Source organism: Podarcis melisellensis (assembly GCF_964234715.1).
Source record: "Podarcis melisellensis genome assembly, chromosome: 8".
Taxonomy (NCBI): domain Eukaryota; kingdom Metazoa; phylum Chordata; class Lepidosauria; order Squamata; family Lacertidae; genus Podarcis; species Podarcis melisellensis.
The window spans coordinates 35,459,849-35,485,915 of NC_138540.1; the positions used below are offsets into that span (position 1 = coordinate 35,459,849).

Genomic DNA, 26,067 nt, shown 5'->3' on the forward strand with positions numbered 1-26,067 from the left:
GGCCTTTTCGCTTCTGTCATGAGAAAAGTCAAACAGGCTTAGAATTTCTACAAAGTGTTACCACAGAAAACTGTTGGATCTTTGATTCCTTCTATGATAACTTTTACAAAGTGTAACTACTAAGCCAACATCTATTTCCTCAAAATGTGGCATCAATCTAAATAGTGAGAATCAGCACTATTTTTCTAGAAAAAGAGGTGCTGGAAAGCACTATGAACACCCCTCCTTCTTCTCTTATAACTCATGTTGCGTCGGCTTCATGCTGCATCTTTTTGTGTTATGTCCCGCGGCAACTAGGAAGTACTGGAATGGGTTACTTCTGGGTTTCGCTGCTTGTGCCTGCACGGAAGCGCCAAATTACGCCACGCGCCTGCGCAGACACAGTGCTTTGAGTTGCAGGCATTTCACGTTACGGACAGCCCTCCAGAACAGATCCCATCCGTAACACGAGGTACCACTGTAATGACAATGGAGTGGGGGCCAGAACTGGGTTCTGGTGAGTTCCAGTTGAGTAAATCCCTACTGAGAACTATCAAAATAAAATAAAGTAACCAGCAGATATCTAACTGTATAAGATGAAACTGCTGACAGAACTGCTCTGCTCAGATTATCACCTCTCTAGTTTATGAAGCCAAGATATGGATTAACCTTTCAGGTACATATGCAGATGCCTTGTTCCTTCCTTCCCTAGGCAATCAATCAAACCAGGAAGTCTTCCATTAAATGTAAACGAAGCCAAGATATTAAGCCAGGGTCCAGCAGCTACATGTTTGGACAAAACACTTGTTCATCCCCCAGCTTCATCTTGAACCGAGTTATGATAATGCAAACATGGGAAATGATTTGGATCTTAAATTGATCATTTGTTAATGTAGAGGAAGGGGTTGGGGAGGAGATTCTGGAACCCTCTTCACCACACCATCTCCCCAAATCTCCCAACCCCTAGAAGCAGATTTTTTGGGGTTAAAGGAAAAGGGGGAGTCAGAAAGAAAACTAGGGTCCAGCCATTAACTTTTAATATTTAAAGGTGAAAAGAGAGCTAGGAAAACTCAACTAACCTTGGGACTGTAGTGCACATTCAAAGGCAAATGGATGGGAAGAAGGGGTGGGATAGAAATTTAATAAACGTGTGTGTGTGTGTGTGCACGCACACACACATACACACAGTGGTACCTTGGTTTACAAACTTAATCCGTTCCAGAAACGGATTAAAACTAAACAGTTCTTAAACCGAGGTGTGCTTTCCCTAATGAGGCCTCCTGCTGCTGGTGCCCTTCCACCGTTCGGATTCCATTCTGAGACCGAGGTAAAGTTTGCAAACCGGGACACTACTTCCGGTTTTGCGGAGTTTGTAAACCGAATCGTTCGTAAACAGGACTGTTCTTAAACCGAGGTACCACTGTACATACATACATACATACATACATACACACCCACCCACATAAACACATACATACATTTAGGCAATTTGTCAAGGATGCTCCTGTTTAAAATACCTTTAAAAGGTACAAATGCATTTGAGGAAGCTAAAAAATTATAGCCCAGGATTTCACAAGTAACTAAAACTGAGTGGTTCAAAATATGGTGATTTACAGGAGCAAATTTCATACCATTACCAGTCATAGACTGGGCTTTAAAACCTAGCTCTAAGCGGTGAGGGATGTTGTGATAGATTGAGAGCAAACTAATGGAACCTCTGTATCCAGCAAATTCTGTGACTACCAATGCTATTGTTCTACAAAACTCACAAGCTTTCTCCAAAGTTTCCAGGATCCAGTAAGCCCATCAGATTTTCTTCCTTTCCCTTTAGAATCTACAAGAAAACAGAACTAGTGTTAAGTGCAAGCAATGAATGGAATAATGACAAATCATTAATGAAGCATAAAATTTTAAAATTAGTTACATACCTTTTTCTCAAAAAGTTTCCTCACATAGGGCTTCCAAAAATGTTCTTTTATACCCTTGGCTTCCAATACTAAACCATCATGTAAGGAGCAGAGCTTTTCAATGATGCAAGGAGTTTCAGACAACACCTTAAAATCTTTACTATGGAAGTCTTCAGGCAGCCCTATGATATCAAGTAGCATGAGGGGAAGGGAGGAGTAAAAGTATTTTAATATGAAAAAATTCCAACACTCAATCAATCTTTATTGCAGTCAAAGACCAGACAACAGAAACAGAAATAACATCAGCGACAGGTACGACATCAGCATCAAGGAGCGGACGCAGTAGGCAAAATTGAAAATTCCCTATATACTTATTTATATTAAAAATAACACTTTCTCAACTAAAATCTACGATTCAGAGTTTAAAATCAGTATTCATTCACCAACCACCTCTGTCACTGCGGCAAACATTTGGGCTTTTTTATGTGAATCAATTAGCTGTTTTATGAAGGAATTTTTGTTTCTTGAAGACTATGATACTAACCATGCTCTCTCCCTTCACTTTTCATCAATCCAGCCCTGTGTATGGATAAACAATGCGTTCTTTGGCCTGCTGTATTTTCTATGGCAAGGTTAGAGAGCAATTAAATGTGCAGATAAAGCAAAAGGGTGAACAACCTGCATTATATTTAATCCTTTTTAGAGTTCTGCTCAGTGTGGTGCACCTAATCTTTCAGTCTAATATTTGGTTCACTACACTCAAAGCCAAACTAAAAAAGCAAGGTTTTTTTAAAATTAAAAATAATGAATTTGTGGCATACCATGAGCAGCATTATATAAATATTTTTAAAATGTACCTTTAAAACTAGGATTCAGAAGCTCCTTACGATTTGGGCACTGGAGAGCATTTCCATATACTAGATCGAGGACACATAATAATAGATGGTAGGAATTGACTAGGTCATCACTGATCATAGGGAAATTGCCTGAGAGATTACAAACAAGATTTGAATTACATTTAAGAAGATTTCAGAATTCTCAAAAAAATGCAAATGACTGTAAATTTTAAGATTGGACAGTTACCAATATAATCCTTACAGTCCTTTACTCATGAATCTTTTAAAAACACATACATCATTCATTGTTACTATCAAAAAAGATTTGACTGAAACATAAAGCATGGGAAAACGTTCAGTATTGCCTCTGAGTAAATATAAAAATGCAATCTGAAATATTACATGCTCCTTTTTAGAATTTTTAATCTTAATGTAAAAATATTACTCCTTTCTTACTGTACTTAAGTTCTCACTGTTTAGAAATCAATTTGTATTATGATATCCTACAATGTATTATAAAGAAATGTTGTTTAAAAAGTGTTCCAAACTTTAACAAGATGAGTGCAATCCTTAGAAAATTTCTCATAGAATAAACTAGACTTCTCCAACCTGCTGCCCCTCTAGATGTTTTGGACTCCAACTTCCAACAGTCTCAGTCAGCCTAAGTGGTGGTCAGAATTAAATGGGAGTTGTACTCCAACAACATCTGAAGAGCACCAGCTTAGCAGCAACAGTGTTCATTAATCCATGTGCATATGCAATACTGGAACAGGTATGTAAATACATTATAAATGTAAATGCATGGATCAGACACCTACTGACATCCGATTTAAAACTGTTGTCATGTAAATTACAGATAATAATACATTAATACTGTAATACTATAAACTAAAAACTGTACATATAATAACTTCCAAAGCAGGAGTGTTAGGACAACTGATATTTCAAAGTTCAGCCCTATTACTCTCTAATTTCTTATTTGCTATTTTCCTTTTAAAAAATTAAATAGCAAAAAAGTGAGAATACTGCTACTGTTTAATTGCTGCCTCAAATAAAGAACATTTCCACCTTAAAGAAACCACAAATACTGAATTACTTAAAATCTGAGAAGGAGAATAACTAATCATCAGCAACTGTATTGTTAATACTATGTTAGTTTACGGTACCTTAGCACTTGTCTTACCGCACACATTAGGCAAGAGGCTAATTCATCTGCACCAGAAGTAGTAAGCGATAAATCTATATTACTTTCTGTGCAGAGAAAGGAAGTTGCAAGTGCTTATCTTTAAGCAAAGCTGGTCACACAGGCAAGCCCAAACTTGTCCTTGAAATGTGGTTGCCATGATAAACGCAGAAGAAACCCTCAAAAACAGTGCAAACAAGGTCCCATGGCTATTTGTCAAAAGCAAATGAAGCCTGTGCATGTGAAACTCCACTTCACAGTTTACAAGCTACATTATCCCATTTTAAAGCCTTAAGTATTCCATGGGAGGTAGCTGCCATTCTTGCAACAACAACAACAACAAAATTGTTCTCATGGACTGAATAATAAGCTAGAAGACAGCAGCTCATTAATAGTGCTCATTAAATTGCAAGTCTTTAATAAAAAATAGATAGACAAAAAGTCCTGTAGTTTCTGACACTAACCCCTATAATCCTAGTCAATTTGCTTCCATCAGTCTCCCTTTTTAGATTAATTGTCCAAGCAATTATTCTGTACTTTACTTGCAGAAGTGGGCAGTTTTCAGGGTTGCAATATCTACTTTGGTTTTGAAACCCAAGATTCACTATCCAGAGCCAGGTACAAAAGGCATAGAAGAAAAGAATTATGAGTCAATAAATTTGTTTTGAGTATCAGAATTCAGCTCACAGGGAGATGTTAAACTACAGAGAGTCAGAAATCCATGCCAATCTACTTCAAATCATCCAGAGATCTACCAGTAGATCTCAATATACCTTCTGCCCACCCCTGCTCAACTGGTATGAATCTCAGCAAGAAAAAAAGTTTTTTTTCCTTTGAAAACAAATTCATGGTGGGTTTTGAAATAGAACACATTCTAGGAACTGTATTCCATCTCAATGAGCTGTGATGCTCATATTATTTTCTTACATTGTAACAACAGATTAAGAATGTTGTATATTTACTCAGTCAACCTTTTGACAACAGTTATCACTACAAATAAAGCAGCACATAAAGTAGGACTAGATGTTTAAAGCCAATAGAAATACTCAGTTTAGACAACAACTTTTTTGTACTTGTATTATAGTTGATTTAAGCCATCAGGAGTGCAAGAATTGTTAGGACAACAGTCTACAATGGGTGTAAACCAAAGCCTCTTCCACAAATTATATAGACACTTCATACCTTCAGACAAATTAGAGACACTTAAGATAAATCTACACACACGGTTAAAACAGAGGTCCCATTTAACAGCCAACACCCATAATTCCAAGCTTGTTAAAGAGAACAAGAAGAATGGCTATGCTATTTCCCATCAAGCTTTAAAAGGGAGAGCTTTCAGCCAATTTTCAGATACCCAAACATCAGTACAAGCAAGACTGTATTAAAGATACAATCCTATGTGTACTTAACTGGGTGCAAGGTTGACTGAAATCAATAAGCTCAGAGAAACAAAACACAATGAAAATGGTAATAAAAGAGACTTTTCAGTAGTGGTTCCCAATTTGTGGAATGCTTTTCCTGGTGAGGCGAGTCTTCCTTTTTAATAGCTTTCAAGAGGAACTGAAAAACACCCCTCTTTACCCAGATATTTGATGGACAGAAAGATACTGTTCTTGGAAACCCTGAAATCACTTTTGAAACAATGATGCTGTGGGTTTGTTTGTTTTAAATACTAAACAAATAATCTTATTACTGATGTGTTTAACACTATGGGTTCCTTTGTGAGGAGGGGAGGGGTAAAAATTGAACAAAGAAAGACAAACCAACACCATCAAAACAGGGATAGCATCCCTCACTAACTATGTAAGGGAAGTGTGGCCATATTAATTACACCTTTTTTTTTTTTAAGGGAAAACCAGAAGACTAGCTAACCAAGTCAAAATCCAAATGAAAAAGGAGACAGTTATGAAAGAAAGATCATTCTACAGCTTTGGAGCAATTATTAAGGTGCATTGCTATCATCACACCTCTTAAAAGATGGTATCATGAAGGCTATGGAACACAATATTAAACATCAGTTCTTACCTTTTGCATAAACAAACAGCACCCAGGAAAACTGAAAAACTTCAGAGACTGTGCAAGGCTGTCTCCTTTTTAGTAATGATGCCATAAAAAGAAACAAATTATTATATTTTCATTTATACGATGAAGGATCTCAAAAATATACCACTCCTATAGAAAAGTCAGACACACTCTGGGCTATATTGTGAATGCTGCACACATAGATTTGCTTATTCTTTTCCTTCTAGACTGACAGCTCAGGAGCTTTCAGGCTAGGAGGGAGATTGTGCAGCACTCACAGTCCTCATAGTTCTTTGTTTCATTAAACAGGGCAAGGATACAGAGAGTATGCATGGCCATCTAATTTTGTCCATCAGTCAGAAGCCTGGAAAGACACTTAGAAGCAGGAGAGTAACTGATGGTGGGAATGGAGAAAGGGGACAGGTGAACTAGTGCAGGTGAGCAAAGCAAGGATTGGAGAGAGCATTTCCTAAGAAGTTAGCTAACAAAAGGTACAAACATATTTACTTACAATGAAACTAACATGCAACTTACTTCCAATTAAACGGAGTCAGAATACAAATCTTAGTTTTTTAAACAACAACAATGTATTAATACCTTAATTAATTTAAGAAATCCATACCTTTGTTTTCTTCCTCTCTGCTGGCGTGGTTGGTCATCTTGAGGGTACTTGAAAATATCCTGAAAAATGGGTTCATACTTCTTAAAAATTACAGCAGAAACTGTAAAGTTTCTTTCTAATCTTGTGGTACGTTCTCTGAACTGGGAGGGTAGATTTGCCATATCTTCCCATTTCTTCATCTTGTTAAAAAATTCTATCAAACTGAAGACATTTAGATTATCAGAAATATAGTCTTATGAAGTATCTTTCTAAAAACCGATTGTGATTTATGTAACTTTGCATGACTACAATAGAAAATATGCAAGGAATCTTAATTTTCAAACATTTTAGTAATAAATTAGGAAAACGAAGGACAGCCTCTTTCCTATTTTAAAATTGAAGTAGCTATGACTACCTGTGTGTCACTGCTGTCTATTCCTCTGAATGTTCCCTGCCCCTCCTAAGTAGAACAACATTTATTCAATGTTACCCCCATAAAACATGTATGATGTTTCCATTTTCAACTCTATTATAGCCTCTCTTCAATTATGGTGGTCACATATTTTGTGATTGCTTCTTAGCCAGTCCTATGGCAGACTATGCAACATCCGATAGCTCTAAGGCTACTTTTAAGGGAAATTGCTATAAAAATGCTTCCTAGGCGAAATAGTATATTGCTTCATACGGCATAGGGTTGTATAATTTTTGGGAGGTATCTTATAATATGACCCTAACAGGGATAATACTACCCTATTTAAAGGCATGTACACCTGGAGTCCATTGGAGTACCTCCCACCATCTGAACAAAGCAGTGATAGATGAGACAAGTTAGCAGGATTTAAAAGCAATAATTACAACTAAAGCACTCATCAAAGAAAAAGCAAAACATATAGAGATATTGATTCTAATGCATGAAAGTATCTTAACTTGCAAGCATAAGTGATCTCAGACTGCCTTAAGTAATAGGTCTCACCTGGGAGCCAGTCCTTCCACCTGCGTTTACTTAGTTACTCTCTTTCCTTTTCTCATGCAGCTAGTCCATTGTCTTTTATCCAGGGGCGTAGGAAACGGGGGGGCAGGGACCCCCCCCCGCCCCAGGTACCTACTAGGGCGGTTCATAAAAAACTTTTTAATAAATGCCTGCTCCAAAGGTCTTATCTTACTACACTAGGGATTATATAGCTATAGGTGAAATTTCATGCATATCAGTTAATATCTTGACCTTCCTCCACGAAAATAGCTGTTTACTTGGCCATTTTCCTATGTCGTGAAGGCTGAAATTTCAATTAAGTAGAGCAGGCATTTTAAAAAAAAGTTTTTTATGAACTGACCTACTGCCTTACCCTCCGCTGGGGCTTCCTGGGTCCTGGAAAGTTCGCCCATGTGAAGAAATTGAGACTAGGCCAAGTAGATTAGGCCTTGCCTTCGCCCCACCCCCTACATACAGCCGATTGGCCAGCTGGGTTGGGGGTGGGGCGAAGGCAAGGCTGAATCTACTTGGCCTAATCTCATTTTCTTCACATAGGCAAACTTTCTGGGCTGCTGAGGAGGCCTGCCAAGGCCACTGCTTGTCCTGTGCACCCCCTTTGGGCCCCAATCCCCCTCCGAAAAGCCTCTGCTCCCCCCAAAAGTGGAGCATGCAGGACACTGGCAGTGCTGCCATCCCATTTTGCCTGCGCAGGGTGCCAGGAGGAGCAGCTCAGCGCCACCCTGGGCACTCGGCAGGCCAGCCTCCCCTTTGCCCCTAGCCTCCCCTGCATGAAGGTAGGATCCCCTGTCTCAGCCACACACCCCAGTCTTCCCTGCATGAAGCTAGGACCCCCCTCCCAAAAGCAGTCGTATAATTAAAAGATGATGAGAAAAATCAGCAAAGCAATTCTGTGGCTAATTGAACAATTCCTTTAAATAGGGTCTATTAATGAAGTTCACACTTTTGACAATCAGTCTGATGCTTTTGCAGAAAAATATTCCTGGACACAAGACTTTTATTTTTTATGCCTTTTCAGTCTCCCATCTCGAGGCTAAGTACAGCAAACTGTACATTCCCACCCCTCTCCCCAAGGCTGGATTTACTTCTGTGTGCTCGTGTATCTGTGTCTCCCTTGTATCTATTAGGGACTATTCTCTCGCCTTTTCTTTTGTATCTATGCTACTGATTACTTCTGCTGTTTTAATTTTAGAGAAAGTGCTTAATTTAAAAAGGATCTGTACTATAGAATAACAGTGGTAACAATACATAAATATTTTGGGGAGGGTGCTCCCAGAGCCTGAGCGCCACCATCCCAAAGAGGATAAAATGGGCGGACTTTGGTACTCTTTTGTCCTGTCCTCCCCCAATGTCTTTCTCTCTATCTGAGCTGGCTCCCTGCCTGTTACATGTGGGGAAACCCGTGTGGGGTTCCTCTCTGTGTAAAGGCTTCAAGCTGTTCCTGCGCACGCCTGACAAATCTGCCCCATTGTCAAAATTTATCTTTCCCCCCACCTCCAGTCTCCGTTGTTGTGTGTCCTGGCTGAGGGGAAAAACAGAAGATGGATGGCCATCGGTCAGGGATCATCTAGTTGAGATTCCTGCATTGCCCCAGGGGTTTGTCTAGATGACCCTCAGGGGTCCCTTCCAGCTCTACAATTCTCTGGTGCAGGCTTGTGCAGAGTTTTAGGTACAAGCTGGATGCAAGGGGTGCATAGTATGGCAGCCCATCTTATGCACTGTTGGCTCGGGAATAAGTCCCACTGATCATGATGAGAGTAGATTGCTGCTGTGCAGTCCTATTTTTTAAATAAATGTTTTCCTTTTCAGATAATACAGAGCATGGTGAAATCACGATAAATAAAACCTCCCCTTCAGTAGTTTCAAGCACTACTACAGGTTCCACATAATATCTGTACTGCATTGTTTACTATGACAGCACCCGCACTTTGGAACTCCCCGCCTATTGCAACAAAGCATGTGACTTGCTAGACTCTTTTTGGGCACCTGCTAAAAGCATTCTTCTTTAGGCAAGCATGCCTAGATGCTTAGGAAGTTGAAGTAATTTTAATCTTAATATTTTAGATTTTATATGTTTTAAAGTAGGATTGTTAATTTTTCTTGATTTTACTGCTGTGGTTTTTTTGTTTTTGTTTTAGTAAACCACTTTGCAGGTTTTTTAAAATTAATTTTATTAAATAAATAAACAATAAATATAAATAAAATCAAGCCAAAACACAATCCATCCTGTAGATTTAAGTATCTGTCCATAGTCGCCTACTTGTTATCAGAGGCCCAGAATTCACATTCCTTTGTAAGAAAATATGAAATAACATAAAACCATTTTTGCAGGCAATAATAATAATAATAATAAATCACTGGGGGGGAAACAACAAGAAATTTTCCGCACTGGGTACCAACTGACCTTCCTATGCCTCTGCTTCTATCCCCTTTTACAATCTTCATTCAAATTGGAGTGTCCCTTTCTGATTAGCTTCCTAGTTTTTTCTTTCTTTCTTCCCCTCAGTGATAATCTCTCACCTAGTTCTTTACCCTGCTAAGCAAATTTGGCCATGCCTCCTGCCCCATCCCCAATTTTTTGGTCAAACTGTCTTGCTAAAATTCTTGAGCTGTAGTATATTAATGCTAAAATCTGTTTAAGCGTATTTGCTACTGAAGACCTGTTCTCTTATCAACTTTCTATTTAAAAAACTTACCCAAGTATAAGTCATTTTTGCTTATTCTGTCCATTCTAATTGCTTTTACCTATGATCTCTATGCCAATCCAATGCTTCTCATTTATTTATTTTTAAAATATTATTTATTTATTGCATTACAAAACAACAAGAAACAGTATTGGAACAAAATCTACCCTCCCATCATTTCCGAAGACATGCAGATTTGTATTGTCCCCTAGGTAAAGATTAAGTGAAGCCAACTTGGGCCTCTGACTATATTTTGTTCAGCTATCTCTCCAATTTGATTTGAATGCTTCCTCAGGTCTACCACATGTTCTGTGTCCCCATTATTTCCCCTCTTTCTGTCTATATTAATCTAAGTATCCATGATCAGACAACAATGTTCATGTATGTGACCATGTGCATGTTATTCTAGTCCTACAGTGAAATGAATGGACCTAAATTAGTCATGTTGATTAACTCAATGTATATCTCTCTTTTTTCCTCTGATGTAAAACTTTTCACCTCAAGCATAAGTATGAAATGGTACAGAAAACAACTTTGGACAAGCTGTGCTAAACAACAACGCTGATGGAAGTGAATCACTTTTTCATTACAAAAATTATTCATGCCAACATTTAAGTTGTTGATGCATGTTTGTATTAGTTGATATACTGCACTTAAATAAATGTTAAACAAATATCTCTGACAGGAAATAAATATAAACATACTGTTGTTACAAAGGGTCAAACCAGCAAGAGCAGTTTTAACAAGTCAAAGTGATTAAAGTCACTTGAAATATTATATTTAGCAAGGTTATCCCTGATCCCCATACAGCTAACAACCAGAGAGCATGCCTAAGTCATGATAATAGTCTCACTAGTTACTTACTATAGCAATTCACACATTAGTATCAATTCTAAAACTTTCTGATTTGTTAAAATAGAAGTTACCTTTGTCCTGAGCAGCGCAATATTCTTATTAAAGATACATAGTTTCCTTCAACGGTTCCTCTGCTCACTGTTGGGACAGCTTTTCTGCAAGCCACGTATAAAGAACATGCTAGCCAATGTAGATCATTTCCCTGTTACATTAAAAGAAGCAAAAGCAGAAGTTGACTCCTCTCTAACTCATATGTCTAAAACAGAAAGGTTTTATTTTGTTACAGCAGGCGTCACTAACCTATGCCCTCCAACTGTTGCTAGATTACACTCCATGTTCACTCGAGCTGTTGAGAGTTGGGAGTGCTAACATTAGAAGCGCTACATGTTAGCCACTCCTGAACTACAGATAAGATGAATGATCAGGGAGTGGAATGAGGTTTCAAAGAGCTACATCATAGCATGTTAAACTACTCTCTGAACAGAAAGCATCAAGGCCGTATCACAACCAGCTTTTAAAAATTATTTATACTTATTAGCATAATATGGATTCTCTATGTGCCTCTTGGAAGTTCCTTCAGTTTAAATATAATTTGCCATCCAGTGCGGGGCAGAGGAGCTGCATTGGAGAAACACAAGCTGAAATCCCCTTTGGGCACACACAACCTATTGCACAGTTATTTCGAATCTCAGTTTATATGTCAGTAAACTCTTATAAAGCAGAGGGTGTGAAGTAACAAACGACATTAGAGAAGTAGCATTCACTGAAATGAAATTGCTAAAAGGCAACTGGACATAGAAAATATTTAACAAGGTCAGAGATTAAAGCAAATATAAGACTATATTTGCAAGAGCAGCCTTTCCATCAGTAGAGATAGGATTGCAGGGCATCTCCATCAGCTGTGCTGAAATACTTTTTTGGGGGGGGGCACCTCCTTCCCTTTAAATCTTTCTATTTTTGCTGGTCATTACAGTAATTCTTTAACCAAGTAATAGTGCTTGAGTTTTCTCTTTCACTTCTCCCTTCCAAATCCCTTTCCCTTTTGTGTTGTCTCTTTTAGTGTAAACCTGTTAACAGGTACTATCCTACCACTGATAGTTATAAGCCATTCTGGGAGTCTGATTTTTGGCTGAAGGCCCTAATCACCTGCCATTTTGGTTGGATCTGATCAAAGTTGGAGGACCATAGTGTCCACACCATTGGGTAACTTCTACCTCTGTCAAAGTCCCTTTCTGGTGGGATATATAATTCTACCTCATGGTCTCCGCCCTATCCAAGGACACACACCCTTCCCTCAAAGCCCCTCCAATCAAGATTTATTTCTAATTCACTGCCTCTACCACAAGCCCCAGGGACACTGGTGGAGCTGTGGGTTAAACCACAGAGCCTAGGGCTTGCCGATCAGAAGGTCAGCGGTTCGAATCCCCGCGATGGGGTGAGCTCCCGTTGCTCGGTCCCTGCTCCTGCCAACCTAGCAGTTTGAAAGCACATCAAAGTGCAAGTAGATAAATAGGTAACGCTCCGGCGGGAAGGTAAACGGTGTTCCCGTGTGCTGCTCTGGTTCGCCAGAAGCGGCTTAGTCATGCTGGCCACATGACCCGGAAGCTGTACACCGGCTCCCTCGGCCAGTAAAGTGAGATGAGCGCCGCAACCCCAGAGTCGGCCACGACTGGACTTAATGGTCAGGGGTCCCTTTACCTTTACTTACCACATGCCCCACCAACTCTGTCTAAGATTATCCTATCTAGATTTACTTCGGCTTCACGACTCTGCCTCTCTACAAAGTCAAAGCCAATCCCCTCCACCACAAGCCCAGCCCACTGCAAAAGCTCTTTCTGCCAAGCAGTAATTATTTTCTTGGGGAAAAACGTGGGGGAAGTTAGCTAGTTAGTTTATTGTGGACCCAGCCACAATGCCACTTCCCACCCCCCACCAGGGGTAGTGGCTAAATATAAGACAATCTCAAGCAGACAATGATCTGGTCTGGAAATGGTCACAAATGATTGCAGATATAGGTGGGTTTTTGGCTCAGGCATTGGGTATATATCCGTTCTAGCACCCCCACCCCCAAATTATTTAATAAAAGTAAGGGAACTCAATTCCCCAGAGTTCCTGCTCAAAAAACGCCCCCTGCTGCCAAGATGAAATTCTACTTAGTGACCACGCCCCTCCGCAAAGGCCCCTCCCTTTCACCCAAGCCCCTCCCACCAAGCAGACCCCTCCGCCCCGCCCCTCCCCCTACCTCCAGAGTGTAATTCCTCCTCATGCTCTGGTAGCTCAGCCAGGCCTCAGCTCGGGCGCGCTCGTCCATGTTCAGGCTGCTGCACAGGTCCTCGTAGCGCTGCCGGGTGTCTCGCTCCGCCTCAGCTGCTGCTGCCGCCGCCGCCGCTTCCTCCTCCTCCTCTTCGTCGTCGTCCTTTTTCTCCTCATCGCCGTCCGCTGCTCCTTCTTCTTGGACGGGGGCGTCGGTTATGGCGGCCCCCGCTTCCTCTGCGGCCGCTGTCGTCGCTCGGGGTGAGGCGATGGGGGTCGGCGAAGGAGCGCCCCCTCCGGCGGAGGCAGGCGCGGCTGCCTCCTCTTCTCCTTCGTCTCCGCTCAGCATCGCCACTGACGGGCGTGGAGAGGATGAGGAGAGCGGAAGGCGGCGGCGAGGGTCGCGCGCAACAACGCCGGCGAACTCGAGAGCCGCGGCTCGCGCACAAGGGCGGACTGCGCCTGCGCAGCGGATTGTTTTCGTGCGTTTGAAGCGAAGGTTGGGTGGAAAGAGAGAGGCCGATGCCGAGCTGGACCCCTCCTTCCCTCAGCCGCCACAGCCGCGGCGTTCGAATCTAAACACCTCGTCTCCCTCACCCCCCCTGCGGCCCCGCCCCTCACCGCTCTGCTCATTGGGTAAGGGCGCGCCCACGCGAAGCCAATCAGCGTGCTGCAGTCTGCGCAAGAGATTTAAAAGTCAAGAGCGGCGGGGAGGGGAGCGGAAGTGGGAGCGTTCGTTTCTTCTGGGAACTACAATTCCCATAAAGAGTCAGCCTCAGTGAGGGGCGGGGCGAAGTGGGAAACGTGTAATGTGTCATTTTCCTCCTCCATATCAATTGTTTAGTCGTGTCCGACTATTCGTAACCCCATGGTCCAGAGCACGCCAGGCACTCCTGTCTTCCACTGCCTCCCGCAGTTTGGTCAGACTCATGTTTGTGGCTTCGAGATATCAATACCAAAGGAAATAAATCGATTACCACTGATCGCCAACTGCCTCAGAAATGATAGGATCTTACACGTTCGACACTGTTTAGTTGGGGACTGTAATCATAGTACATCACATCAGGCTTTTTTTTCTAAGTTTCACTGCGAGGTCTTTTAAAAAAACGAAATTGACACACCCACACTCAACAAGATACAGGCCTCAATTTTGTCCCCTGTAAAAAATATAGAAAATGACTGGATAAAACCGGTAGTTTGCTTTTTCACAATTCCTGGGTTTTTTAAAAAAATATGGTGCAGATGCCCATCATGGATAAAGGTAGTAGTGTGGTGGGTGGGAGCAGCAATTCAAGGGAATGGGGTAGAAAAACAGCCCAGATACATCAAGTATTGTATGCTGGTGTGGACTGCAAGAAGCCAAGTGGCAATTAAAATTTGGAATGAAATACGTCCACAGAAAAATACGTCCCCCTCTAGAACCACTTACAGTTCAAACTAAGCTCATAGTGTTACCGTATTTTTTGCTCTATAAGACTCACTTTTTCCCTCCTAAAAAGTAAGGGGAAATGTGTGTGCATCTTACGGAGCGAATGCAGGCTGCGTGGCTATCACAGAAGCCAGAACAGCAAGAGGGATTGCTGCTTTCACTGCGCAGTGATCCCTCTTGCTGTTCTGGCTTCTGAGATTCAGAATATTTTTTTCTTGTTTTCCTCCTCCATAAACTAGGTGCGCCTTGTGGTCTGGTACGTCTTATAGAAAGAAAAATACGGTAATTTAGGGGCCATGTATAGTCTTGCTTCATTTCTTGTCTTGTTTTCTGATGTGTAGCATGCCCATAATCAATGAAAGCCCATGTTTATAAATTTAAAAGTATTTGCCATGTTTACATTCAGACAAATGAGAAATGTTATACAATTCCTCTAAGTACATGCCAACCAACTGTATCCATGGTTTGTAAATATCTGAAAGGCTGACGCAAGCTTATTTTCTGCAGCTCCAGAGGGTAGGAGCTGAACCAAAGGATTCAAATTGCAAGGAAGGAAATTATGACTAAATATTATAAAAAACTTTCTGATGGCAAGAGCTGTTCAATAGTGGAACAGATTACCATGAATTCTCCTTCATTTGAGGTTTTTAAACAGTTGCTGGATGACCTCTGCCAGGGATTATTTGGCTGCAATTCCTGCATTGCAAGAGGTTGGAAGATGACCTCTGGGATTCCTTTCAACTGCAGTTACAGTATATGATTCTTTTTGCATTGCACCCCCTAGCCATGGGTGTTAGGATACAGAATGGCTGACAGAATGGCTGTCAGCAACAACCTTTTCCCCACTGCACTGCTTAATTCGTATTTTTATAACTTCTGTAGAAAATGGCAGAATATATTTTATATAAAATTATTCACTATCAGATATGGTAACAAAACAAAGTTCACTCTAGAGGTTGAGAGTATGCACTATCCATATGACATTCTAACATGGTATTGTAGCAAAACCAGCGTTACTATTATCACAAAAATGCATGCCATGAGTCTAAGTTAGATGCCTCAGTATGTTTGCAAAGATTTCAAGGCCGCATCTAGCCATACAGCGTTATACTTTTAGTTGATAACAGTTCTTTTCACCTACACGTAGTTGCTTCTGAAATTTAGGGTAATCCCCAAACCAATTTGATATAGTGCAGATGAAAGTATGGAAAATTTATATGCAAACAATTCCCAACCTGCTGAATTAACTCTATTATATTTTAACCATATAAACCTAAGAATCATTTAAAATTAGCTAGCACTATCCTCCAATTTATGAGGTTCAAAAATTAATGATGTGCCATAACACAGATTGGACCTAATGCACATCTTTTAGTTCCATGAAATCAGTTTGATTATGCATTTTCAGGTAACTGGCAAATGCAAAGGTGCAGTTGTGTATTGCATCAATCCTACAATGTTCTTCAAATTATACTCTAATGATAAAGTATAACTGAATGAACCTTTGGGAAGAAGCACATTCCACCACTAATTGCCAAGACAAGTGCAGGATGCAGAACGTTTTCTAGTATTCAGCATTCACCTGGTCACTAAACTATAGCCTTTAGTTTAAAGTATTTCTTGATGTTTTAATACAAAATCTTACTATATAATACCTTTGGCAAGAAAGACAAAACTATTTTGACAGCTCATATTACCTGCACATTCAGTATTAGCCACTCATATGAACTGCAGAAAATTGAAACCACAAATTCTTTAAATACTGAATACCTGCAGATGTTTAGCTCTCCAATATTGCTGTAACAACTGTTTACTTTCTGCTCAAGCTTAACTACATTGTGTTATAACTAAAAGGCATTTTTAATGTATTGAGGCCAACATCATGGGTTGTCAAAGAATATGTTTAATAAAAAATAATTAAACTTCCATTTGCTCTATAGAACATCATAGAAAGTAATTCAATAAATTACAAATGACTTTAAGACGCTTTTTCAACTACAAGAAAGCAAATTCAGACTACACAGAACACAACTGGCAAATATTGCAAAATGTCCAAAAGAAAAACAGGACTAAGACGGATCATGAAGCCTGAAACAAGGGATAGAAATACAAGGCAATAAGAGCTAAATTTCTTTTTAGTCACTACCAACATACACTTCTTCACCATATTGGATATCTTTTGTACTGAAATTTCAGTATTAATGTAATTCTAATAAAGGCTCCTTTACAACCCTTGACTTTATGCAGTCACACTTGCATATTGTTTAGCTGACAGAGCTACATATTTCTCACCTTTCAGCTGATGCTGATTAAAAAACACACACCTTTACTTCATATTCAAATCTTTCAGTCACACATTGAAACTGTAAAATTTCCTTATTACAGAGAGATATCACTAGAATGGTAAGTAAAATTCACTTGACCATAATTAGGAAAATACTTTATTTCATAAATTTATTAAAAATTATGTTTAGGATTTCTTTTGGGGGGAGGTACGTAGGGGTATGGTGCAAAGTGATATTGTTGAAATACTCCATTGACTAAGTCAACAACCGTGTTTGGAAAACTTTGGCTATATCATGGATACATACAAGATAAATAAAAGTGCTATATTACAAAGGGCAAAATATTAAATATGTAATACATCCTTTCATGATGAATAATTGCTACCCCTTTTCTTGTGGCATGTTTTGACTATTGCTAAGACATGGAAGGGCCAAACAAGTCATACTATTCCGGCGAGGGAAAATACAGTAAACCAGCACAATCCAAATGATACTTTTATAACTGTAATTACATGTAATACTGCTTTCTAGTCAAAGGGGTTAATAATTTTGCATGTACAAACTTTATGTTTATTGGTAAAGATCTTGGTAAAAAACAACACAGTCTTGTTTACTGTACAAGCAAGCAACAGAACTGTATCAAAATACTAAATTATTTCCTTTTGAAAAGATTTGTCACTGACTATATCATCAGTATTTTTTTACCCATTCACTCAACTTGCCTATTCTTGGACCACAAGTGAAATTAATACAAGCTCACACCTTTTCACCTCAGTTCCACTGTATGGTGTGAATCTGTGATTCTACCATGTCAGAGTAATAGCAGCTTCAGCAGAGCAAGGAATCCTATTACATATCTGATTTTATGCATCAAGGTTCTAAGGATCTGTATTCAAACAGATGCTTTATAAGCACTGTCATACCATGGTTTCATGGAACACATTTCTCACATCATTGTTGAAAGTGCTTTTTAAAAGTTAAGTTATTGGGCAACTCAGCATTATTACAACTAACAGATAGATGATACCCTAAATTTTGATTTTGGGTAACATTATTCTACATAGTCAAATCCAAACCTGTAGAGAAATATGAGTATTTTTAAACATGACTACATTTCCTCTTACCATTATTAACTGGTAACTACAGGAGTTTACATGACAAACATACACAAAAGAGAAACAAACAAAACAAACAAGCCATTTTCACAAGGATCTAATCCTTATCCTTATAACATGAAGTATGCAGTGTTGAAGTGGCACTTTGAGTTATTTCAGCTTGTGGATACAGCTCCTCAACAACATGAAGGCTGTAGAAGGAGCAAAATCTTAACATTAAAAAGGTATCCATGGTGTCGAAGAAAGTAAGAAAGGGATTTTTGTGACTATTATTACAAGAGTGCAACTGGTAATGGTCATTTCCCTTGCAAAATTAACATACACAGGATGCCTTTAAAAAGCAAAGCAGAATATGAAAACAAGTAGAGAAACCAATGTAAACTTCCTAAACTAACTCAGCTGAGGTAACAAGTAGCCAATCTAACTGGCTGAATGGGAAACTTTTCTTTTAAAACAGAGTTGTACCTGAATTGGAAACATCAGCAGTGCATCACAACACTAGAGCATTTTCTTGTAATTAAAACAATGGATGGTGATGTAGTTTCTACAGCTTTCATGACATTCATTAGCTGCCCAAATTATTGCTGAGTTTTGATCTGTAAATTATAGGTGTCAAGGAGGCTGTAAAACTATATTCAAATTAAATCAAGAATGCGCATAAAGAATTTTGTGTTCACTACAAATATATTAAATATACAGCTCTTACTAAGCATTTTTTAAAAATTAACCCCCCAAAACAAAATTATAATGCCTTTTGCTGTAATTTTTTTTTTACACAATTGTGTATTTGATAGTACATACAAGTTCAGAAACTTATGAACTTCAAGAAATATTACATGCAAAACGTCTTTGAAAGCAGTTTGCACTTCTAAACAAATACTGAAATGTTCGGTCATTAAATTATTGATGCACTCACTCAACACTGGTTATTTACAACAAAATAATTCAAGAATAAATTCAAAATCAGTTTATAATTTAAGTGCAGAGTTTGGGGTCAGTCCTCATCACTAGAATCCGAATCCTCAGACGAGGACGATGTACTGTCTGACCCAGAGGAAGCATCGGCTTTCTCTGAACCCTCATCTGTGCTGTTTTCATTGCGAGAGCTAGGCTCTGCTCCCCTTTTGTCTTCTTGATCTTTAACTCTAGAATTTTCCTCCTTTTCTACTGTTTGCTTGGCTGTGCCTGTGCCATTGTTTCCATTGTTCTGTACATCAAAAATATTGGATTGGGACAAAGCTGGGATATGGAGATTAAGGCCTGGAGTGAGAAGCATCCCTGGATAAAGTATATTGGACAACAGTAAGGGGTTAAGAGCAAGGGGGCTGGCGGCTGCTGCTGCAGCAGCAGATGATGTGGAAGGAGAACCCGACACAGAGTTTTCTCCACCATTATGTGCATTTTGGCTCTCTGTCCTTTCTTTTTTCCCGTCGGGCTCTCTTGAGTCATTTCCCTTTTTTTCCTCGGAAGCAGATTCTGTAGATTTTGTGAGGAGTCCTCCCATTCCTAGCAAATTTGGTAAGCCAGCCATTCCTGAAAGCAGCATGGGAAACACAGCAGCCATGTTTTTTGCCTCCCCAGCAGTGTTCAAACTAGTTGGCATTCCCATTAAGCCTGCTGTCACTTGCAGTGACTGAAAATTTTGCAGATTTTGCTGTAAGGCCTGGAGAGTAGATAGATCCACCCCTGGCAGCAGCCCATTGGCTAACAAAGGGTTGACCGGTATGCTTGCTGCTGCTGTTGCTGCAGCAGCAGCTGCCTTGGCAATCTCGCTTTTAGGTCTTCTCCCTCTCCTGCTTACTTCCTCACGCACAACAGGCCCTGTGAGAATACGGTCAAACATGCTTTCAGGAAGAAATCCCTAAAAGGGGAAAAAATGAAACTTGGGTTATTGCATTCTTTAATGCAGCTACCTGTTTCTGCATCTTAAAAATATGCTGTAGCTAAATTGAGAAAATAAGTATTAAAATCAATTTCAAACATAGCAATCTGCCGATAATATGGTAGAATAGATACAGCATAGTTAGGAATGTTAGCTGGAAACCAGAAAAATAATTCAAATAAAATCATTTGCAAAAGCTGCCTTTTACAGCTTTTGAACTTTATATAGTGCCTTCATTGTACATGGCACATAACAATACAAATAAGCAAGAGTGGTCTCAAGACTCAAAATTTTCCTAGTTGTTTCCAAATTGCTTAAAACAGGGATCACACTGCTTTAAGGCTAACCTGCTTTCTTTGGTAAGTAAAGCTACAAAATTATGACACCCCCTCTAGTACTCACAGATTGTTTTACAACATCTGCCCATTCAGGAGCTACTCCATATTCAGGATTCTCTTTCAGGAATCTGCACAGGTCCTTCAGTGGTGGAGCAAAAGCACCTCCTACCTGAAATGTAAGGATCAAAAATGGATCAAACATTTATCAGTATAGTTCATGGATCCAACACTTAGTTTGCACTCATAGCTTAACAAGCTATCTTGTTTCTGTCTGCTAGAATAGTTATGGTGACACATTATTATTATTATTATTATTATTATTATTATTATTATTATTATTATTATTATTATTATTTTATACACCGTCCTTCAACATAAGAGCTAAGGGCAGTTCACAGAATAAAATACAGGATAAAAACAAGTAAATAATTAAGACAAGATAACAAAACAATAACCCTTCCTTCCTTCACATTTAAAAGGTTGTAGAATATTAATCGGCCAAAAGCCTGGTTGAAGAGAAATGTTTTTGTCTTGGGAGAGCATTCCACAAACAGGGAGCCACTACAGAGAAGGCCCATTCTTGTGTTGGCACCCTCTGGAGGAGGCACACAAAGAAGGGCCTCTAATAATAATAATAATAATAATAATAATAATAATAATAATAATAATTTTTTATTTATACCCCACCCTCCCCAGCCAAGGCCGGGCTCAGAGCGGCTTACAAGCAATAATAAAAACAAGATGAATGATTACAACTTAAAAACAAAAATAAAATACAACATTAAATTAATGGAACATTAAAATATTAAAATGTAGCCTCATCGCAGGAGGAGAAGGAAAAGAAAGGGGAAAAAAGAGAGGGAGGGAGGGAATCAAATTGGCTCCAAGCCAAAGGCCAGGCGGAACAACTCTCTCTTACAGGCCCTGCGGAAAGAAATCAGATCCTGCAGGGCCCTGGTCTCATGAGGCAGAGCGTTCCACCAGGCTAAGGCTGTGATGGTTTATATAGGGAGAGGCGGTCCTTGAGGTAGGGCACCAAACTGGCATGTCTCTGGATGACAAAAGTTAAAGAAATACCTTTCTAGCATTCCTTCTATTGATTAGTTGAACACGTTCTTCCCCAGTAAGGCTATTGATATCCAGCTTATTAGGATTGCGACAACGGTGCCTTTTTTGTTTGGGTCTTCCTTCATGAAGCTGCATTTTCTGTGGTAGCAGAATTAAAAATACATATATATGTGAGCCCTCACTATTAAAGCTGCTTATGAATAACATATTTATGCTTAAGGACCTACTTAACAAAGGTTTTACTTCTTAAATATGATGCACATTAAGTTTTATATTAAACACCACAATATTTTCAAATGGCCTCAAACCATGCTAAAATTATCATATATGTACTCATAGCGTGTTCAAAATTACAACCCTATATTAAAAGATGAATATTACACAGAATTAGCTTGCTATATTCAAATATCACAGCACAGTTAGAATGAATGGAAATACTTACAGGAATAAAAGCTCCTAAATCTTCAACATAGCCAGGATGTTCACTGAACCATTTCTCCAAATCTTTTCTTTTAGGGGCATCATCGCCTGCAAGTCTTGTTCCATCTTTCAAGTTAATAACTGGAACTGGGCTTTCTGCATCACACACGCCGTGGGAAGGTACATATGGAAGTGCTGGGTTTATTCCTGGAGCAACCTGAGGGACATTAATGCTATGGCAAACCTGCAGAAATACAAAGTGTTATGAGTACTGTTCTACTTAGTTCAGGTATAGGCAAACTTGGCCCTCCAGATGTTTTGGGACTACAACTCCCATCATGCGTTGCTAACAGGACAAGTGGTCAGGGATGATGGGAATTGTAGTCTTGAAACATCTGGAGGGTCGAGTTCGCCTATGCCTGACTTAGTCGATTGGAGTTTGCTGATTGCAGTCTGAGAGCTCTCTCTCGAGCTGCATCAACAGAAGTATAGTGTCCAAATCAAAGGAAGTACAGTAATAGCACTACTCTATTCTGCCTTGGTCAGACCACAGCTGGTGTAATGTGTCTTGTTCTGGGCACCACCATTTAAGAATGATATTGACAAGCTGGAACAAATGCAGAGGAGGGCAACAAAATTATAAAGTGTCTGGAAACCAAGCCTTATGAGGAATGGTTGAGGGAGTTGGGTATGTTTGGCTTAGATGAAAGGAGGCAGAGAAGAGATGATAGCCACCTTCAAGTATCTAAAGGAAGATGGAGCAAGCTTGTTTTCTCCTGCTCCAGAGGGTAGGACTTGAATCAATGGCTTCAAGTTATAAGAAACTAAATTCTGATCAAACATGAGGAAGAACACTGGAAGTTTTAAAGCAGAGTTTGGATGACCACCTGTCATGTACAATCTAGTTGAGATTCCTGCATTGCAGAGGGTTGGACTGCATGACCCTCACATTTACATATTCAAGATGCAAACATCACATTTACATATTCAAGATGTCAACCCTGCTAAAAAAGTTTTGTCTTGCATAAATATATGAACCTGATTAAATAAGATGCTGGATGGGAATGTCAATGTATTTTGTAATATCAATGCCAAAGCTAATACCAGTAGTACAATACAAGAAATCTACTGAAGCAGGCTGGCTTCTATTTGGCCAATATAAATACATTAAAGCCTCCAAAATGAATAACATTTACATCAGGACAGCATGTATACTTAAAATATCAATTCACATCTGCTTACGTGGTTAGGTGCTTTGTTTCTATTAATAAACAGGATATCTACTCCTTCCACATTCTTCCTCCTTCCTCTCCTCTTTTTCATTACAGGCTGGTCATCAACTATTATTCCATTTGCAGTAGCTGTTGATTGACTGGAAGTTCCTAATCAAATTAACAGTTTCATAAAATTAGCAACAAAAGACTTTTTTTCAAAATGAATATGAACAACTGTAAAAGCAGCAACAAAAAAGTCACTGAAAGTAAAATGAATTTATAGAAAAAGGTTCTAGCGTATCTATGAGACAGAGTTTTACTCTGAGTAGGCCATTCAAATTAAGAACATGACTAAGGTTCATTAATTTATCTGGGCATACACTGAAGAAAAGTTAGTTCAATACCCCCAGGGGTGGAGGAAGGGGTGTGTGGTGGAGGCGGACTTCCCTGGGTGTCTTCACTGAGGGAGGTGACATTTGACGCACCGCCTACCTGCGACTCCCAAGCCTACCCTGAGCCATCGGCGGAAGGGGGGGGAGCTGCAACACTTTGCCAGTGGCATTCTCCCCTTCCCCCTTCATTTTGACAGCTTGGGGGAGGGTTGGGAGTCGTGGGGGGTGGCGCGCCGAATGTCCGCCAGGGGCAGCTCACTCTGCCCCTGGCTGCAGGGCATGTGTGCCGTTCCATGCGCCCCAGGGGCTATCCTGCACCTGGGAGGACACCCTTCGTGCCCCGCTCCCCTTGGGAGCGTTCTCCGCTCCCCTCGGGAGTGCGTCCACCCTGGGCAGCACGGGCATATGCCCCGCCGCTGTACCACTCCAGGATTATGTGGCATACATATTAATACTGATGTCAAAGTACCCAACTTCAATAGGCTCTATATTCTTTTCTTCCCGCAATTACAACCTGGCACCAGGGGAATAACAGGCCTGCAAACATACAGGACCATGTCAAGGCCAAAGAAAACCTCAGCATTTTCTCAGCTCACTTATCACCATTACTTTATGCTACAGCTCTTCCTTCAAAAGAGTTGCTATTCAGCCTTGTGAAGCTGTAACATTTTTACTTATTTGAGTTAGGTTCTAGATAGAAGAACATCATCCAAATTATTTGAAGTGTATGCATTCTTTCACTTATGCAATCATCAATGGCAGTAATAGAATAAACTTGTTCATAAATGTTTCAGAGTTAGGGACAAGCAAGTGAGGTAGCCACATTTACTGATAACACTAAATTGTTCAGGGAAGTTAAGAACAGAAAGGGTTGTAAGGAGCTACAAAACAATCTCTTCAAACTGTACCACATCATACTGCAAACGGGGACTTGATTGAATGGTACTTCATAACATTCCTTGTTAAGAGAGCCATGGAGAGAGATTCTGGTCTTCTCTCTCTCTGACATACCAGTTTAATATGTGCGGGGAACGCTTTTGTGTATGACATAGCATCCAGCTGAGCACCCATCTGAAGTATGAAGTGTCACAGCACAGAACCAAGTTTATCACATTAGTAAAACTAATGTGACAAACAGTTAAACAGCTTGGAATGGCAATCCAAAAATTATTAATACAATATCTAAGTAGCAAACCTTTTGGCATTAGACACTGGCTTTCACACAATGCTTACCCAACTCTGGCAAAGACTTTGGGAAATTGGCAAGGCTGGTCTCTGAAGCATTCTGGAGTTCCTGTAGCCTGGCAAGGTATTGCTGCTGTCCTAATGTACCATCTTCACTTTCAAATGGTCTTTTCTGAGAAAACCCCTGCTTCTGAAAAATTAATTTCAAACCCCCTTCCTGTTAAACAAACATGAGGGTTAGCACATTTCTTTGGGAAGAACAAACCAATGAAATAGTTTAAGATCTTCATTTGCAATTTCTTTCAAGAAGAATTGATCTTCTCTCACACACACATCTAAGTAACTGGCAGCCTTTAGTCAGGTACAGTAATGACTGCAACTGAATACTTTTATAAATAAGTATGTATTAAAACATAAATTTGTGGATATCAAGTTAATTATTATAAAGGGTTTGTATTCATTAGTATGTATTACTATTGACCTTTTAGCATAAGAGCCTAAGGAATTCTGAGTATGTGAATAATTGTTCTGATTTGTTCACCTAGGGCATTTAAAAACTGGATATCTGGAAGTTCCTGTTTTCAGACATTCAACACTGAGTTCAGAAGAGCTAGACACTCTGGAAAGCACCTTCAGCACTAAAGACAGCAGAAGAAAGGCTATATGAGAAAGCATCCCACCAGCAAGGCTTCAAAAGTCCAAGAATTGTTGTCATTTGTTGATCAATTCTGAATTCTTTTTTTTTTAAAGGGAGGGGGGGATGCCCCATAGAAATTTATCCCAAAATACCCATAAATGTGTGTGTGAAGGAAATAAGATTGAGAGCAGGCAGCCACTTGTAGGTAAAGCATGCTGCACACCGCAATCGCAATCAGGTCCTAGGGCGATAAAAATAAACATACGTCATTGATTTTCACTGTAAACTCCTTTTCCCGTACATGCTTCTTCACCTTTGACATCTGTGGTGACTGATCATTTTCTTCTTTAACATCTGCACTTGGAGGTGTTGGTACACTGGGCTCACTGTACTCTGCAGCGGCACCCGGGCTGTCTAAAAGCTTGGTGGTATAAAATGAAGCCACGGTATTGCTGTCGTAACTTCTCCGTGCCGAAGGCCATTTACCTTTCAATATTGTTTGACAAATACTATCCAGACGGTTAATCATAACCCGATCCTAGAAGGAATAGAAGGCAGTTAATAGCCTACTTTTCTATCTCAACAGTTAAAAGAACTTAATCTGAGTAATTAATAAACAACCAACAAAATGTGGCAAGGCTGCAGGATCATCAGGAGAGTTTTGATCTACCACTTAACAAATATGTTCTTCTCATTGTGGACATAATTTGGCATTATGATTTCTCTTGCTTTGTACATAAGAAGGGTAATAATACTGCCTTCAATAATCTCTACTGATGCACAAACCATGTTTT

General features: G+C 39.7%; 2 protein-coding genes and 1 long non-coding RNA gene across 14 annotated transcripts in view; 1 reads left to right on the top strand and 2 right to left on the bottom strand.

The window, feature by feature from the left end:
• RBL2 (RB transcriptional corepressor like 2) overlaps positions 1-13,849 on the bottom strand; it is a 29,353-nt gene extending 15,504 nt beyond the window's left edge. The window contains exons 1-7 of the mRNA XM_081923993.1: positions 13,298-13,849; positions 11,127-11,257; positions 6,550-6,750; positions 5,931-5,995; positions 2,744-2,872; positions 1,908-2,068; positions 1,749-1,813 (exon numbers count right to left, since the gene is read on the bottom strand). Of these exons, the coding sequence (XP_081780119.1) occupies positions 1,749-1,813; positions 1,908-2,068; positions 2,744-2,872; positions 5,931-5,995; positions 6,550-6,750; positions 11,127-11,257; positions 13,298-13,657 (1,112 nt within the window). The 5' untranslated portion in view covers positions 13,658-13,849. The remainder of the gene's footprint in view (positions 1-1,748; positions 1,814-1,907; positions 2,069-2,743; positions 2,873-5,930; positions 5,996-6,549; positions 6,751-11,126; positions 11,258-13,297) is intronic.
• On the top strand, positions 13,819-25,546 carry LOC309377183. The gene is made up of 2 exons (XR_014171475.1): positions 13,819-13,944; positions 25,182-25,546. It is a non-coding gene; the product is annotated as an uncharacterized lncRNA (long non-coding RNA).
• Positions 16,623-26,067, bottom strand: part of CHD9 (chromodomain helicase DNA binding protein 9) — a 71,935-nt gene continuing 62,490 nt past the window's right edge. For 6 of the 12 annotated variants that reach the window (XM_081923965.1, XM_081923960.1, XM_081923964.1 and 3 more), the window contains 7 exons: positions 25,539-25,811; positions 24,685-24,853; positions 23,088-23,227; positions 21,868-22,089; positions 21,435-21,563; positions 20,422-20,526; positions 16,623-19,998 (listed from right to left, as the gene is read on the bottom strand). In XM_081923965.1, coding sequence (XP_081780091.1) covers positions 19,132-19,998; positions 20,422-20,526; positions 21,435-21,563; positions 21,868-22,089; positions 23,088-23,227; positions 24,685-24,853; positions 25,539-25,811 — 1,905 coding nt within the window. In that variant the 3' untranslated portion in view covers positions 16,623-19,131. The remainder of the gene's footprint in view (positions 19,999-20,421; positions 20,527-21,434; positions 21,564-21,867; positions 22,090-23,087; positions 23,228-24,684; positions 24,854-25,538; positions 25,812-26,067) is intronic. The other 6 variants (XM_081923969.1, XM_081923968.1, XM_081923961.1 and 3 more) reach the window with 4 other exon arrangements.